Here is an 18,214-nt window from a genome sequence, read left to right on the forward strand (position 1 = left end):
TATTCAAAGCACCAAAACAGTTTTTGATTTAATACGTAAGCAATTCAATATCTATCATTAAAGGGATCCTCAAAGCACCATGACCACTTCACTGTTTTTAAGTGGTCATGGTGCTTGAAGTCTGCATCTGTAGCATTTCACTATGACATTCTGCACAGATGCACAGATAGACATATAGCACGTTGCCACCGGAGGTGGAACTTCACACCTGGCAGCGTCATTACCCAGCCTGAAAGAAGGGGTATTGGGGCTGCCATGAGAAATTGGGGCTGGATTGCAAGTAAGGGGGAGGAAGGGGGCAAGACAGTAAGGGCTACTCTGTCTAAAATAGTATTTTATTAAAACACAGTTTTTTGGTTGCAATAACCTTTTAATACATTGTAATGGTCAGTGACATACCTTAAGGTTCCACTGTATGCACAGGCGACAAACAGCCCTGGAAGTCCAGGATAGTCCCTTAGAATGTCCAACGCGAGATAGGGCATCAGCTAAAAGTAATTACATGTACATTTTACATGCATGTTATCAAAGTAATTGAGCATTTCAAAAGTACAATTGTACACATCATTAGAAAGAAATTGTTTGTACCTGTTGTCAGTTGGAGCAGGACATTTAGCAACCTTTTGCAGGAATTGTATGCAGTAGATATTCTGTCACCCACTCCTGTTGTGTGTATCTCCTGGCCACTCTTATGTGTCTCTCCTAGACCCCTTACCTCCTTACGTGTCTCAGTTAACCACCCTTTACTAGTTCTGTGTCTTTTAATTCCCACTCACCAGCTGTGTGTCTCTTAACTCCAATCACCACTTGTGTATCTTTTAACTCTCCCTATCCAACCTACCAATATTGTAAGATATGCAGATATATGATAATAATATCCAGCCTACAATGGGATTTGCAAATGGTGTATATGTATATGTGCATGTGCCTATTTATAAACATGTACCAGAATGTATCTAGGACTCTAACATGTCTTGCTTTTACCTGATCTGGGGCTGACACAAAATTGGCAGTAAATGGGTCGCAATCCTTGTATATTGAGTACATAGCCAACCCACTCAATACTGCACAGGTCAGAATTGCCCAGAGTCCAAGAAGATTAATATAAAGAGACCTGTGATGATAGAAACAGCAAAGTAAATTAAACAAGTAATCAATGTGCATTTCCTGGCTGATAACCTAGTAAAATGTTCACATATTGCAAGAAAACAGTGACAGACTTCTCAATTTCTTTCTTTAGTTAGTTATCTCTAGATAGATGGATGGATGAATAGACGGACAGACAGATGGAAATAAAGATATTCCTTATATTGCTTACACCCCCTTCATACAACTTAAGCTTGATTCAATAAAAAGAACCACTTCAATCTCTGCTGTGGTATAGTGTTATGTGTTATGTTAAAATAAGGAGCTAGAAATTAAGCTGTCAATCACGCAGAGAATGCTCTTATATATCAGAAAATAAAGATTTAGAATGGATAGAGAAACTCACATTTTTGCATGAAATAAGGATTTGCATGAAATGTATCTCTGGACTTGAGACTGATTGACACCATAGATTCCGGTCCACGTAAAGGTTCCTCCGATGAGTATAGTCCAAAAGGAATGTCTCTGCAGTGGATTGGGATTAAAACTAAACAGGAAAAAAGAAGTGCATATTGATTGAAACTGACAAACATTGTAGTTCAGGATTGTTTATCTTACCAAACTTGTCTCTTTTCAATTAGTTGTAGCATTACATCGTTCAGGTCTTTTTGCAATAAGGACATACACAGTGCTAAGTGTAGCTATTCAAAACACAAGTTCATAATTAACACACTTTTAAATACAAGAAAATACATGGAGTCTCACCAACGCATTCGTGGTGAGCAGACATGGCACATGTAAGTGAAACCAGATGATGATGTATTGCAGTTTAGGTTTGGCCGGGACATCTTGCAGTGACAATAATACGTTATCTGGAAACTCAAGGCTATCTCCAGTAATGCAAACCTATCTTTTTAGAAAGCCTTTTGCTCCTGGCTCCCACGTGCATTTGTGAAGAAAAGTGAAGCTGCACAATATATTCTCTGGAGTTCGAAATATTTCCAGCTCAATTGTTTTGGCCTAGAATTTATGCGAAGATTAGATGACAAAGTTATGCCTCAAAAAGAAACAAATTTCACCAGATAAAATATGGCTGGACATTCAATAAGTATTTCTAACAAGACTGCTCAAAGTCAGTGGAGGAATAAGTTGGTACAAGGTAGGTAAAAAGTATATCAATTCTGGAACTGTTCTGACTCCTTCTCCAGGAAATTTATTTTACAAACTCTTGTCCTACAATAGCTGTTTCCCCATCTCCCTTGTCCCGTATATTTTTTGTAACCGTCTGTCCCCACTAAGCTTCTCTCTCCTTAAGACCATTATTCCACCTTCTCAATCTCCTGACAGCCATTTCATTTCACTCTATATTTTATTGTCATCATGTTTAATTCCTTTTTGCTACCCCCACCTTATTTTCCTCTCCATCACAAATTTTGTGTTGTTTCTTATTTTTAAATTGTCACATTGTTATCTTGATTGCTGCATTCCCTCCAATATATCTCATATATTAGCACTTAAGGCGGTGACATCTCTTCTTAGAGTCTGGTGGCTATGGGGTGCAGTGCAAGATAGGTATGCTTACCTGAAGGTGTCTGTCCTGCTGCCATCTTTTTCGGTGTACCCTCGTCAGCTACTGGAGCTTCTTCTGCCAAGAACTACATCAGTGCTGCACTCTTGTGCATAGATGAGTGTACAACACTGAGGTATGTGGAGGATCCTGTAAGAACACGGGAGCCTCCATAGATCACATCTTGTGATAAGCAAGATGATGCCTAAATCCCACAGCTGTAACTTCAAGCAGCTGCTGGGATTGGACAAAAGTTGACAGTGGAGCTCCCTACTTTGTCTCACAGTATCTTTCTATTGTGTTGAGATTGCAAGATTATTTCATAAAGATTATATCATTATGAAATACTATGAAGTGACAAAGCCACTTTAATACATTAATAATAACGATTCTAATAATAATTAATAATGCTGATAATCTGTGGTCGCTTTCCACAGGCATGAAATACTACGAGACAATAATAAATGTTTTTAAAAAGACTTACTCCCAAAAGTTCAGTCTGCCTCCATAGTAAGAATCATTCAAGATAGGTTCGATTCCACCTCGAACAACTACCGCTCGGATAATTACAGAAGAAAATCCAGCAACCATGATTCCAACTTGGAATACATCTGTCCATACCACTGCTTTCAGGCCACCCTAGCGATCAATAAATAAAACAGATAAATATCTAATAAACTGGATATGTAAACGTGGCTTGCCTAAAATTAGAAACATTAAAAAAAATTCTTATTCGGATATTTAAGGCTAAAAATATCCAATGTCTTGGTCAATTGACTGCAATTTCCAGGCTAGTAAATAACCTGTATAACGTGTGCACTGTCAAAACATGGAATTCACCAAAGATTTTCATAATCTGATAAACTAGTGAAAATTAACCTTTAGAAATTAGTAGTAATTGAGTCAGCTGTTGTGGCAGTAGAACCTCTACAGTAGATGATCTAGCAGAAGCAATAGAGGTCCTCACACTTTCCTTCCTCATATGCACTCACTTTTCACTCATGTGTTCTGATGGAGTTTTTGTTTTTTGTTCCTGATGATTTTCCAAATGCAAGCTCTTCCATCTGTGAGCAAACCTTTTTCTTCCCTATACAGGTCTACACTGAAATCACTGGTAAATGACATCCCAGAACAAAACTCTTGTCCTATTTCTAACAATCTCCAAACCTGGTCTCCTCCAATCAGAACTAAATTCTTCTGTTTTCAACCAAAGTGTTTTGTACTCCAATTCTACGAAACGTAGCAGGAAGCCAACGCTAATTTAAAGTGTCATAGTAGCTAACATAAAAACAGTCACTTTCATGGTTTTGAGAATTACTTAATATTGCACATCCATAAATATATTAATACTATCAAAAAAGTTTAGGAAAGAAATTATAGCGTAAAAAAGCAATTATCTGAAAGAAACCGATGGTTGGATAATGAATCAACAATATTCCAGTAGTGTCAGATGACTGAGAACATTTAATGTTTGTAGAATATTTTTAGTACATGCTTGTGTAATGTATGTCCATACAACTCGTGTTGACAAGAAGAATGGAAGTACCCACACATACCTCCTGATCAAGTCATTTAGATCTTGTCAACAGTGGACACCTACATTGGTTTATCATCCTTATCACCTAGATCATCCTTATCAGTGTACATTACTCATTTTTACTCATGCCATTAAGGGAAATGTACTGAACTGCCTTATGAAACAAGCATAATAAATATAACTAATATTACTCTGCTATGGTAAATCAAGGCTTATAATGTTGAAAAACAACAAGTTACCAAAATATGGCCTGTATAGTACTGGATTTAAAAATACTTGACGTTAGTCCCTCTTTAAAACAAATGTGTAAATATATTAACAATCTTATTACATAAGCAAATAAAAACACAGACAGGTGAATTTATTCATACATAGATAAGTGAGCACAACATTATGATCTTTAAAAATAAGTTCTTACCATTGTGCAGTAGAAAGTGCACACCACTCCTGTTGCTACAACTGCACCCCATAAGTCAAAGCCGGTGACTATAAAGAATACAAAATATTAAATATATTTAATCCAAACAATTAAATTCACAGTAGGCCCTCTTCTATATGATGTTTAATCCCTAGGATTGTCTTTTGAGTTTTTAAAAAAAGAACAAAACAATATAAATATTTTTTGTCCTCTAGGTACCCGTTTATGGGATTGAGTCAGAGGGGGAACCGGTGTATCCTTTATGAAGTAGATAGCAGATTATTTGCTCTCTTATTGCTGAAACTTAGATTTCACCAGAGGCACTTGATGCTAAGGACATCAGAGGTTGGTCATATCAGGTCACATGAAATGGCCTCACCCTGATGTGACATCTATCGAGTGTCTCCTGGTGGCTGCAAGACCATAACTTTGCTTACGATAATGTAGAAACTGTTCACAGACAAGTATATAAATTCTTCGAACATACCAAGGATGGAGGACAGGAGAGCGAAGACAACAATTTGCTAAGACGGAAACCGGAAAATTGAAGCATATGTAATAGGGGAGAGGAAGAGAACTAAGAGTACTAGACAAAGAAATGGAGGGCAGAAAAAGAGTTGGAAGCAGACATTAAGTTGAAGGTGTGGACATCACCTGGGAGAGAAGGGAAATTAATGCAGCTGGCAAAAGGGAGGACAAAAGAAAGACAATGGGAGGCAATATAAAGGTAGCAATAAATCTGCTGAGAGGATAATGGGAATTGTAAAGAAAGTGGGAGAGATGACATGGAATGAAGAGAGAAGAACAACTGACAATCAAGTCGAGTGATAGGGTGTTAGCATAAACAAAGGGGACAGATTTGGAGAGTAGATCTGACATAATATAAGAATTAGAAATAGCTAAAAGAAGTCTGGACTGCCATGCCTAGATCTGAGACAGCTATGAATCAGATAGAGATAGATAGATAGCTAGATAGATAGATAGATAAAAAGATATAGACAGACAGACAGATTACCTTGATTTAATGCCAGAGCGGGAGCATAAATAACTATTCCAGTATATAAAATCTAGAGAAGGAAAACAAACATTAGATGGAATAATCAGATTTGTGTATCATAGCTTCTTCGTCATTTTGATGAGCTTCCAGCCAGTTCCAACTATGACAATAGTAAAGACAATATATGCAAGATAACATTTTGTTTATTTAAAGAATACATACTTTTTTTTTATGTCCTGTGAATAAAATACACAAAACAGTTCAGTAAATAAAACTATAAATATTTGGAGTAAGTAGCACAAATACCACTAGATGGCAGTACAACTCTGAGGGTAAATAGCTTGACTCAGGTGCAACAATACACATGCAAGAAGAGTCTGCACACCACTCTGTTACACTTTATACTGCTGTATAGATAATGGCAGTACAAAATAAGAACAATACCAGATTTACCCTTCCTGCTACCGAAGGGCAGTTTTCTCAATGCACATCCCATCAAAAATGGATATATGCATAAACTTTAGTACTTTCGAGTAGATTGGTGAATGCATCTCATTTGGGTTATGTAATTTGGGGGTATTTGATTGGATGTGTGCAGGCTACTAGTTTGGGGTTAAATTGGATGGTGAATGTGACTAGATGGGTAGTTGGAGGATAAGTGGGACAAGGCTGGGAGAGGGTGTGTGTGTGTGGAGGCTGCTTGTGGTGTGTGTGGGGGGAAATTCCTTGTAGTGGTGCTTGTTTCTGGGGGAAGCTGCTTGTGGGGATGCTGAGAGTGGGGTTGCGTATAATGAGGGAGGCTTCTTGTACAGTAGCATGTGCGGAAGCAAGACTGTTTATGGTGTAGTATGTGTGTGTGTGCACAGGACTAAGAGCTGTATGTGGATAGAGGCTGTAGTGCTTGTGTTTATGAGAGATAAGTGCTGTAGCATGTGTTTGGGGACTATTTTGTGTGTTGGGGAAGACAGTGGCTGTGTGTTTTGAGGGGGAGAAATGAGCTTTAGTATGTCTTGATGGAGTGATATAAAATATACATATACATAGCCAGGGAGGGGGAAATACTGACCCTTCATGGTTAAGTGGGTACTCGTTCCCAAGGAGTGTTGCAATGGTAACCAATTGTAACACTTGCAGGAGCAATACATGTTGTCTGCAACCACCAGGGGTCAGGGCCGGCGCTACCTGTTAGGCGGACTAGGCAGCTGCCTAGGGCACCCCTTGGGAAGGGACGCCGCCAGGAGCGCCGGCCCCCCTCATGCTGCAGCCGCCCGAGCGCTCTGTAGAGAGCCTTAGGCGGCTGCAGCTTTGCCCGGGCTGGTGCGTCCATGAGGGCGCACCGCCCGGGCGCAGCATGAGGAGAGGGGCTGACAGGAGGGAAGCGCTCAGCGCTCCCTCCTGTCACTCCCTCACTGTAGCGTGGCCGAGCTCTGTATGGTCCACGGGTACAGGGAGCATCTGTCTCCTGTACCCGGCCGGACTAACAGGAAGTGCACACTGAGTGTGCCCTTCCTGTTAGTCCGGCCGGGTACAGGAAACAAAAGTTCCCTGTACCCGCGGACCATACAGAGCTCGGCCACGCTACAACAGAGGTAGGGGAGGGGGAGAAGGAAGAAATTGACAGGGGGGGGGGAATTGACGGGGGGAATTGACAGGGGGGGTAATTGACAGGGGGAAGAAATTGACAGGGAGGGGGGAGAGAAGGAAATTGAGAGGGACGGGGGAGAGAAAGAAATTGACAGAGGGAAATTGACAGAGTGACAGGGGATGGAGGGGGGATGAGATTGGGGAGGGGAGAAGAGAGGTACAAGGGGGGAGAAGAGAGTGACAAGGGAGGGGGGAGAAGAGAGGGACAAGGGTGGGAGAGGGGGGAGAAGAGAGTGACAAGGGAGGGAGAGGGGGGAGAAGAGAGTGACAAGGGAGGGGGGAGAGATTTACATCCATCACACACACACACACACATACACACACAATCACACACAATGCACCCGTTACACACAAAGACAATGCACCCCTTGCACACAGAAAAACACACAATGCATTACACACACACACAGACACACACACACAAGCAATGCAACCCTTACACACAATGCATCCCTTACACACACAGAAACACACAATGCATTCCTTACACACACTCAATGCACCCCTTACACACACTCAATGCACCCCTTACAGACACACACACTGCATCCCGTACATACACAGAAACACACCTTGCACACCATACACATACAAACACAGATTCACACAATGCATTCCTTACACACATATCAGGACATCCCCTACACACTCCACCCCCTGTGAACAAACTCATTGGTGGAACATGAAGGTGGACCCTGGGACCCAGACCTTGAGCTGTGTAAAGGGCCCCCCAAAAATGGAGCTGCTTCCCGTTCTCCCAGAACATTGATTTTTGTGACCACAGTTACAAACAGCCTCCAGAGAGCCTGTTCTACACCAGACCAGTGGAGCCAGACTGCAGCTAGAGCCCATCATCATCCTCATCTGGTTGTAAGTAGGCAATCTAGTATATTATTCGTGGCACTAATCTCTAATTTACCTCACATTAAAGAAACACTATAGTCCCCAGAACCACTGCAGCTTAATGTAGTGGTTATGGTGTCTATAGCCTGTCCCTGCAGGCCTTTTAATGTAAACACGGCGGCACTGCAGCACTGGCGTTAGTTAACATGGCAGATCATATGGGTGGGGCATTGTGAAGTCACATGGAGGGGGGGCGGCAAACTTTACTTTTGCCTAGGGCGGCAAAAATCCTTGAATTTCCAAGAATCCCAAGAATGTTCTGTCTGCGGAGGTAGATTGTTGATCTCCCCATTGGCCGTGCTGCCCCTCTCATGCCTGCCGCCTCGAGGCCATGGCCTAGATGACCTTATGGGAAAACCATTGCTGAATAAGAATAATCTTTCTGAGAAGTTGTGTAACAGGCAATGTGATTCTCAGTTGTATTTATAGCCAGCGAGCCAGCCAACTAGCCAAGAAGACACACAAATGACCTGTGTTAACTTGCAGAGTAGCTTCATTCATTTTTTTTTATGAATGAATCTACTCACAGACATCTATGCACTGTGTGGCTGCACAAGTTTTCTCATAGTAAATGATGAATGTGTGCTATAAAAATCATACTGAAGCTCTACAACATGCATACTTTGTATGAGTAATCTATACAAGATCTTTCATAGATCAGAGGGAAACCATTCATGATCCTAGAAGTCACAATTAGGGAAGACCAATATAGCTGCTTCTATTCAGCTCTGAAACATTATGTTTCTATAACACTCCCACTATCCAATGACATGTATGCAAATGAGCACAAACAGCATGTACACTTGATACATTTCCGAACAACATTTCGGTAGGTTCTCGTAGCAGTGAACTGTTACTTCATACGTAGCTTATTTAATATGCTCCATCTTAGAATCTTTATGGACCAACTGCAGTTAAAAACTGGATTGACAATATAATGGGGGTCTCCACAGCAGTTTAAGGAACTTTATTACAATAAGACCATCATGTTTCTTACAATACCCATAAGTAGGGTGTGTGAATTGTTTGATAGGGTATTTTTTAATAACTAATAAAAAGAATAACTAGTGTATATGGCAAAAAACAATATTTCTGCCTGCTGTGCAGGATGTCTTAAATTGAGTAAATCATTCCCAGAAACCATCAGCTGATACACCTACCAACACCAGAGACATTGTGTGTCTTCTCTAGTGACCCAGCCCTAGATGGCTACTATAGAAGACCCTTATGCCTCAGGTACATCACAGAGATGCGTTCACAATGACCCACCCATGCAGTCCTCGCCTCAATGGTATGTGTAAGCACCTCCAGTAATCTTGAATGGGGCAGCCCCAGCCACCAAACAAGACATCCAGAATCTCTTATTAGACATACAGAATCGGCTGGCGGTGATTAAAGCTGATCTGCAACCGATTACAGACAGGGTGCACACCTCGGAGGAGGACATTATTGACCTAGCACAGTATGGCTTCTGTGAGACCCTGTGAGAGACTCTATCCAGAATATTCAGGCTACTCAACATACATTTGTAATCAAAATAATTCAACCCCAATTGAAAATCAGATTTATTGTTAAAATGTACAGACTTTCAACTGTTTGCAATGAACAAATCAAACAAAAGCAATTGGAATAGCTCAACACAACGAATGCTTCAAGTGGTTACCCCAAATTCAACTGAAAATGCAACTTATAATGACTTCTCCAGTCTCAAAATTATTCAACCCCCTAAAAAGAATCCCTCACAACAGCACAAATATGCAAAACAGGTGTTGTCTACAGCACACCTGATATAACTAATTAAGGGCCACATTAGTTGCACCAGATGTACTTGAGCTTAAACACCTAAATGAACTAAACTGGCTAGGGGCTTGTTGAATGATGTTTGATGCATATTAGAAATATAGGTAAGTCAAAAGAATGGTTTACAAAGTTAAGAGAAGAGAACATCGCCCTTCACAAACAAGTACCATGATTTAACCCCTTAAGGACCAAACTTCTGGAATAAAAGGGAATCATGACATGTCACACATGTCATGTGTCCATAAGGGGTTAAAAAGATAGCAAAGGCACTCAGTGTTCCTAAGGACACAGTTGGAAGCATAGTTTGCAAATCAAAGTTGAAGGAACAGTGGTTACACTACCTGGACGTGGCTGAAAAAGGAAGCAATCTTGACTGCAACTAGATTTCTGAGAAGGCAGGTTGTGAAAACTCTCAAGTGACTACAAAAGAACTGCAGCAATACTTAGTGGCAACAGGCACTGAGGTTTTAGTGAGCACAGTAAGATGCATACTAAACGCAGAAGGCTTCCATGCCAGAACTCCAAGATGTACACCACTACTGACCCAAAAGCACAAGAAAAGTCAGCTCCACTATGCTCAAAATTATATAAATAGGTCACAGAAGTTTTGGGATTCTGTTCTGTGAAACGATGAAAAAAAAACCTGGATCTTTTATGCCCAATAAATCTGTGGTATGTCTAGAGGAAGAAGAATGAAGCATACGCTGAAAAGAACACTTTGCCTACAGTTGAGCGTGGTGGTGGCTCGGTGATGCTCTGGGGCTACTTTGCATCCGCTGACACTGGAAACCTGCAGTGTGTGGAAGCAAGATGGATTCATTAAAATATCAGGCAATCCTAGGAATAAACGTCATGCTGTCTGTGAGGAAGCTGAAGTTTGGGCGTCATTGGACCTTCCAACAAGACAATGATCCCAAGCATACCTTTAATTCTTCAAAATTCTGCAGTGGCCATCACAGATACCTGCCTTGATCCCCAGAGAAAATCTCTGGTGGGATTTGAACAAGGCGGTTGCAGCACACAAATCAAAGAATATTACTGAAATCGAGACCAGTGCTCATGGGCAATGGGCTAAGATTACTCAAGAACGCTTCCAGCCCATGGTGTCTGGCTATGCATCTTGCTTGCAGCAGTTTATAACAGCAAAAGGGTGGTCTACTAAGTACTAAAGATGCTTGCCATGAAGGGACAGAATCATTCAATGTGTAGAGCTATTATATTTGCTTTTGTTAGATTTTTCATTGCAGCTGAAAGTCTGTAAATTTTGACAATAAACCTGATTTTCAATGAGTGTTGATTAATTAACTGCTTGAGACGATAGGTCTAGCCAGAATAACCATGATATCAGAGGCATTGCGGACAACATCAGTGTAAAGGAGCTCCTACAATACACAAGACACCTTATGGCATCCATATTACCTCCTTAGCTTGGCTAAGATGTTTACCATCGGCAGGATATACCATTTGCTTAAGTCACCCAGACCACCACCATCCACAGTAAGAGATGTTATCATCCGCTGTTCACCTTGACATCACAAGAGACACATCATGTCAACGTTGCAGGGCAAGACACCTTACTCTTTTGAGGAATTCAACTTTACTTTTTATCAAGATCTAACAAGGTGCACTCTACAGTGGCAAAGGTCTCTTAACTTTGTAACACGCCAACTGCGGTCAGCTGGATGGATGCCACCAATATTCCTAGCAATTACTCATAACAGGACTGCATATCTTCAAACGCAGAGGCAACTGCCTTCCTTAGGGCTTTGGGACTGCCTGTACCTGCTAAGGATTCAGAAAGACAACCCGACACCCATGTCTGGGACCCGACAAACATATCCATCCCCCTTTGTCTCTAGAGGAAATATGGAAGGATAATTCGGAACCTGAGTAGGATTGGGGATTCTATGGATACAGGCATTTTTTGTCCACATGTTCAGTTTTCTGTTTCTACCATTTTTCATATATTCAACACATGTATCTCTTCTCATTGCATAAAGTTCTCATAGCCAACAATATATTTCACTGTCTTTTTGATTTAAAGTCTCACGCCTGCCAACTCCCATGTAGCCCTCCTGGTAAGGGGTATCAAATGCAGAGAGCTTATTAATTGCCCGATTAAATCTGTTGTATTTTTTTCTTTGTGATATTATTGCTCTTTATTTTTCATTAATATAGTACTCTGTCTATAATTAAAAAAAAAAAATCGATCCCAGTGATATCCAGGCTCCTGGCCTTAATCGGCTTCTCACTCTTAAAGGAAAATGTTAAAAATTGGTGTAACACTCGAAGCATTTGTTATACCTGTAACATGCTGTGACTCACTCACTGTGTATATTTGCCAATGTTTTTCTTTTGGCATCGCCATGTATAAGAAACCCACCAAAGCCCCCCCAAAAAACAACTATTACTGTATTTGGAGAATGCTCACAGTATTCATTTGTATAGTCTATTTTGGGGTTTTTAATTCAAAGCAGTTTTATTTTATTTCTAATAAGGTCTACAGGCATTCCCTTCTGTATTTCACCAGTGTCATTCCATAGAATACAGTAATAATCTGACTTAATCTTACTCTCAAAACCTGTTACTGTATTTAGGGAACACACCTTGTAATTATTTATGATTTATTATGTTTTTCTTTTTAATTATGGCAAATTTTATAAAAATGTTTCTGTCATTCATCATTGTAATGCTGCAAAGCACAGCTATAATTTTTTGTAATCTGATGCTCAGGAGCTGTCTCTGTGCTTGAGGAGTACCTGCAGTAAAAATTAAATCTGCAAGGTTTATGTTTTTTTTTTCTGCAAATCACTTTTATTCCCTTTAATTGTAATGTCTATGGCAATCCCCTTATGTTAATCACGCTTCTGATTCAATAGAATACAGCAATGAGCTCACTTATTTTCATAGGCTACATACACATCCTATGTTGCAAATTAATGTTATGCTATTTATTTTATTTTTTAAATGAGTTGGTAGTAATGGGATTAATTACAACAATATAAGAATTCTAGAATAATATTTAATGGGAATAGACAGATTATGAATTGATACTTCCACATACCATCTGTATGATGAAAAGGATTGTTCCAAATAGACGTACAAATTTATTGAACCGCAGCTCCAGGTACTAAAAGTGAAAGAAAGATCTAGTTATTAATTTATCTTAGTAACCTTACGTTTCCACCCTACATTCAGTAAAGATGTAATAATGTAATGGTCTACTGGTAGGTAGAAAATAACCTACAGACGTTATTCACTAAATCAGAAATCGTGGATATTGATCAAGGGAATTGCAAATGTTAGGCCAAAATAATAATTCTTCAACAGGGATATTTTTGGATTAATATTTGCAAAAAAACTTGAAAATTACAACATATGCCCATATTTGTAAATCCCTTGGGATTCCATGTTTAGTGAACAGATCCTTATGTTTTTCCAAGAGATTCTATTTGATACATTACGATTTCTTCAAAAGCATTCAGACTTTATACAATAACATGCAGAGATCATCAGCACAGTTGGGGACAAGTCACGAAATAGTTAACTGAAAACTAAATTTGCAAAAATTAAAGCAATGCATTTATAAAGAAATGTAACCAAGTTAAGGATTGTTCCCAACTCAACTTTTTAACTGAGATTTTTCAAAGTCACTAACATTTTAGCTTAATGAAGCAGTTTTGGTGTATAGGTCATGTCTTTGAAGTTTCACTGACCAATTCTCTGCCATTTAGGAGTTAATGAACTTTGTTTATGCTGCCCTAGTCACACCTCCCTGCATGTTACTACACAGCCTAGCTAAACACTTCCTGTAACGTTAGATCTAATGCTTACACTTCCTTTATTGCAAATTCTGTTTAATTTAGAATTATTTATCTACTTGTTTGTTGATAGCTTGCTAGACCCTGCAACAGACTCCTGTGTGTAATTAAAGCAAAATTTATGGAGCAGGAGATAAAAACGTTTAAAGCATGTTAACATCTGAGTTAACATCTTGGGCTGCATAAACAGAAACAAAAGTGATTTAACTCCTAAATGACAGTGAATTAAGCAGTGAGATTTCAGATGCATGATCTATACACAAAAACAGCTTTATTAAACTAAAGTTGTTTTGGTGACTATAGTATCCCTTTAATTGCAACTGCAACGCCAATAGATGTTAACCTATAACAATTTGTATTGCGCTCATGAGATCTGCAATATTACTATGAATAAAACATATTCCATTGTAAAGCGCTGCGGAATTTGATGGCGCTATATAAATATCATAATAATAATAATAATAATATTCCTAGTCACCATTTATTTCAGAAATGTGTCTAAGAGCTCTACATATGAAATCATATATTGGATTCTAGCTGATGTGGGTTTATTTTAGGCTGAAGTCATTTATATTTTTAAGATAATAACCCAATGTAACTTTAAAACTGAAGCAGACAATAAATCAATGTTATACGTAAGTAGCTGCTTAGAGATAAAATAATATAGTGTAACAAGTGATAATTGTCAAGGTGAGAAATGAATCACTACACCTTAGTCGTGGGTACGTTTAATTGGACTATGATTAAACTTATCCCTGGCCAAAAAGCAATGCTTCAGTATTAATAAATAACCAGGCTGTGCAAGACATTAACAAAGATAAAATGCAAAATGCAACATTCTACAAGCTGTTCTAATTCCAGAATCCCCTGTACATTCTACAAACTGTTCTGATTTCAGAATCCCCTGTACATTCTACAAACTGATTCCAGAATTACCTGAACATCCTACAAGCTGTTCTGATTCCAGAATCCCCTGTACATTCTACAAGCTGTTCTGATTCCAGAATCCCCTGTACATTCTACAAGCTGTTCTGATTCCAGAATTACCTGAACATTCTACAAGCTGTTCTGATTCCAGAATCCCCTGTACATTCTACAAGCTGTTCTGATTCCAGAATCACCTAAACATTCTACAAGCTGTTCTAATTCCAGAATTACCTGTACATTCTACAAACTGTTCTGATTCCAGAATTACCTGAACATTCTACAAGCTGTTCTGATTCCAGAATCCCCTGTACATTCTACAAACTGTTCTGATTCCAGAATTACCTGAACATTCTACAAGCTGTTCTGATTCCAGAATCCCCTGTACATTCTACAAGCTGTTCTGATTCCAGAATTACCTGAACATTCTACAAGCTGTTGTGATTCCAGAATCCCCTGTACATTCTACAAGCTGTTCTGATTCCAGAATCACCTAAACATTCTACAAGCTGTTCTGATTCCAGAATCCCCTGTACATTCTACAAGCTGTTCTGATTCCAGAATTACCTGAACATTCTACAAGCTGTTCTGATTCCAGAATCCCCTGTACATTCTACAAGCTGTTCTGATTCCAGAATCCCCTGTACATTCTACAAGCTGTTCTGATTCCAGAATCCCCTAAACATTCTACAAGCTATTCTGATTCCATAATAACCTGGACAGTCTACAAATTGTCCTCATCTCATAATCTCCTGAGTATTCTACAAGCTTTTTTCAATTCCAGAATCAACTGAACATTCTACAAGTTGTTCAGATTCCAGAATATCCTGATAATTTTCACATGCAGGATGGAATGAAGGTAAATGCCCCATATATCAGAAGAATAAAGCCCTGACTATGGCTGTGAAGACAAGTGCTCAAGTTACTATACCTCATAAGTACTGGTGATCCCCAACCTATAGAAGACTGGTAGATAAATCTCTGAAGAGAGGAGCACAGTGATACCGTAAGAGATAGCAAAAATGCTGAACATGGCTCCAAATCTGTACACCTCCGCCGGTGTACCCAGCACTGTAACAGCAGACATGAAGCTGGCAGTCAGAGACAACGCCACCGGTACACCAGTCATGCTTCTTCCGCCCATCAGGAAGTCCTTGGAGGTCTTCTGTCCGCCCCCCGCAAAAGCATAATAGATCCCAATGGCAGCAGAGATGACTAGCATTAGAGCGAAAACCAGGTAGTCCCAAACGGTGAAGGAGCCAATGTCTCCTGGGGTGCCCATGGTGGGGTGTCAGGGGAGCACTGAGTCAGGTATGGACTGGAGATCCTCAGGAACAGCCACAGGATGAGTGGAGGTGAGAAGGTGCAGGCTTAAGGGTGGCTTGTGGCTCAGGGTGTTCACAGTAAGTTGCCCTGATGGTGGTTCCCAAACACCTGCCTGGCCAGGTACCATGCACTATAAGAGTATCAGGGTGGCACCCACAGGGACAATGCAGAGTTAGTGCTAAAGTGAGATAGTGCTGGCTGGTGTGGGGTATCAGGTTGAGAAGGTCACAGGAGAGATGTTCTGGTACATGCTGGAATTAGAGAATAGAAGCTCTAGATGAGAAGCAATATGTGAGTTGGGCTGGTGATGGAGTAGAATAGTGGAGGCTAACCCCTGTCCCCAAGCAGTGGAAAGCAGTGACAGCTGGGGTGGTTTGTGGAGAGTGACGGGGTAAGGGGGGTGCTCAGGATAGAGAGACTGAGTTGAGATCAGCTCTTATTAAATACTAAGGGTGACAGGGGAGGGCTTAACTCAGCAGGTGAAACTTAATATCTTCTCCTCTCCTCCAATGAAAGAGAGAGCTGTTTCCTTATCCATCCCCAGGAGAGAGAGAAAAAAAAACCTCCATGTGTTTAAATGCTCAGTACCTTATCATGCAGGTATTTATAGCTAAACCTGAGTTTAATAGGAAACTGCCCTTCTCTGGGACGATTTCAACCTACTGTGATTTTTACAACCTTTACAGGGAAACGAACAGCAATGGGAAGGACATATTACTTTAATGAGAATAATACAATGATATGACTAAGGCACATTAGTAAATACATGTCATGTGCTTTGAGTAAACAAAACATATCCCTTACTGTAAGAGAGATTGGTTACCACAAATAACCCTACATTGAATCAAACAAATAATCTTTTTATATTGGGATCAAGTAGATAAAACTTTACTGTTACTGCGGTTGTCTATTACACCAACATATTACATTTATATTTATTTCTCTTGAATTATGACTCATATATAGCAATACGAAAATTTATGACATTGCCTTCGGAATGCACAGTACACAATATGAAATACAAAAAACCACAACCAAATCGGGATACGGCTGTAAATTCTATAAAGAGAACATACAAAAAAACACAACAGTGTGATACAGTAAATACAATATATCTTGCGCTAATAATAAATGCACTCACGAGATGATGTAGATAAAAGCGCTCATAGGGTGCCGCCCCTGATGGTGTGGGGGGCTAGTAATCTCCCTTCCAATACGGAATAGCTGAAAGGTACACGGGACTCCGAATAGGATCAAACTCCAAATATTTTTAGTATACAAAAAGGTGAAATAAACACCATTAAGATCAAATTTAGAAATGCGGTAATTAGCACACAGCCAGAGAAAATTACTATCCAAACGTTAATTAAAATACTATTTTTTTAAAAAATTTTTACAAATTATAGTTAGTGAGAACCAGGTGGTTATAGAGAAAATTATGTTTTGTTTTCTTTAAACTGTAACAAAATATCTCAAACTCATGGAAAAGTTCCAAAAGGGACCTAAACAAGGGAGTAGTCAAACTATTACAAAATAGTTTGACTACTTACACTGGGGGGAGGGGGGGAAGGGGGGGGAGCAGGGCCATATATGACACCATAACCACTACAGGACTCTGTAGAAGAGTCTGGAGTGTTTATAATATATATATTTCTAACCAAGGATAATCTGACAAAGCTAATCAAGCACCAATCAGAGCAGGGATAGGCAACCTTCCACACGCCAGATGTTGTGGACTACATCCCCCATAATGCTCTTACACCCATAATGCTGGCAATGCATCATGGGAGGTGTAGTCCAAAACATCTGGAGTGCCGAAGGTTGCCTATGCCTGAATCAGAGCATTGTTAAACATTTTAATGATTTATCCTAGAAATATATTCTGCATATGCTACAGTAGGATTGTCAACCAGCCTAAATGACTATATGGTGAGTTATAAAGAGCAGAAATCTGTTTGCACATCTGATTTAAAAGGATATTTGTTACTTGAGTGTCGGGAGTTATATATTAACACAGCTAAGTGAGCAGCAGACCATGAATGAGTGTGTTTCTATCATTACCTCACCTACTAGGACTGATGAGCCAAAAGCAGTTGCATCTGCCAGGGTTATTTACCAAAGTGCGAAGTGTCAGTAATTCAAAGTAAATTTCAAAATGCAGGCCATGACTGCTGATACATCCGTAAAAATA

The 18,214-nt window shown here is 39.8% G+C and overlaps 1 protein-coding gene across 1 annotated transcript in view; it reads right to left on the reverse strand.

Moving 5' to 3' along the window:
• The window catches only part of SLC5A8 (solute carrier family 5 member 8), a 31,109-nt gene extending 14,685 nt beyond the window's left edge, over window positions 1-16,424 (reverse strand). Inside the window, exons 1-8 of the mRNA XM_063447174.1 lie at window positions 15,629-16,424; window positions 13,017-13,082; window positions 5,624-5,675; window positions 4,609-4,676; window positions 3,138-3,292; window positions 1,493-1,633; window positions 985-1,114; window positions 400-488 (exon numbers count right to left, since the gene is read on the reverse strand). Coding sequence (XP_063303244.1) covers window positions 400-488; window positions 985-1,114; window positions 1,493-1,633; window positions 3,138-3,292; window positions 4,609-4,676; window positions 5,624-5,675; window positions 13,017-13,082; window positions 15,629-15,979 — 1,052 coding nt within the window. The 5' untranslated portion in view covers window positions 15,980-16,424. The remainder of the gene's footprint in view (window positions 1-399; window positions 489-984; window positions 1,115-1,492; window positions 1,634-3,137; window positions 3,293-4,608; window positions 4,677-5,623; window positions 5,676-13,016; window positions 13,083-15,628) is intronic.
• Window positions 16,425-18,214: the final 1,790 nt, after the last annotated feature.

The sequence above is a fragment of the Pelobates fuscus genome, chromosome 3 (assembly GCF_036172605.1).
Source record: "Pelobates fuscus isolate aPelFus1 chromosome 3, aPelFus1.pri, whole genome shotgun sequence".
NCBI lineage: Eukaryota > Metazoa > Chordata > Amphibia > Anura > Pelobatidae > Pelobates > Pelobates fuscus.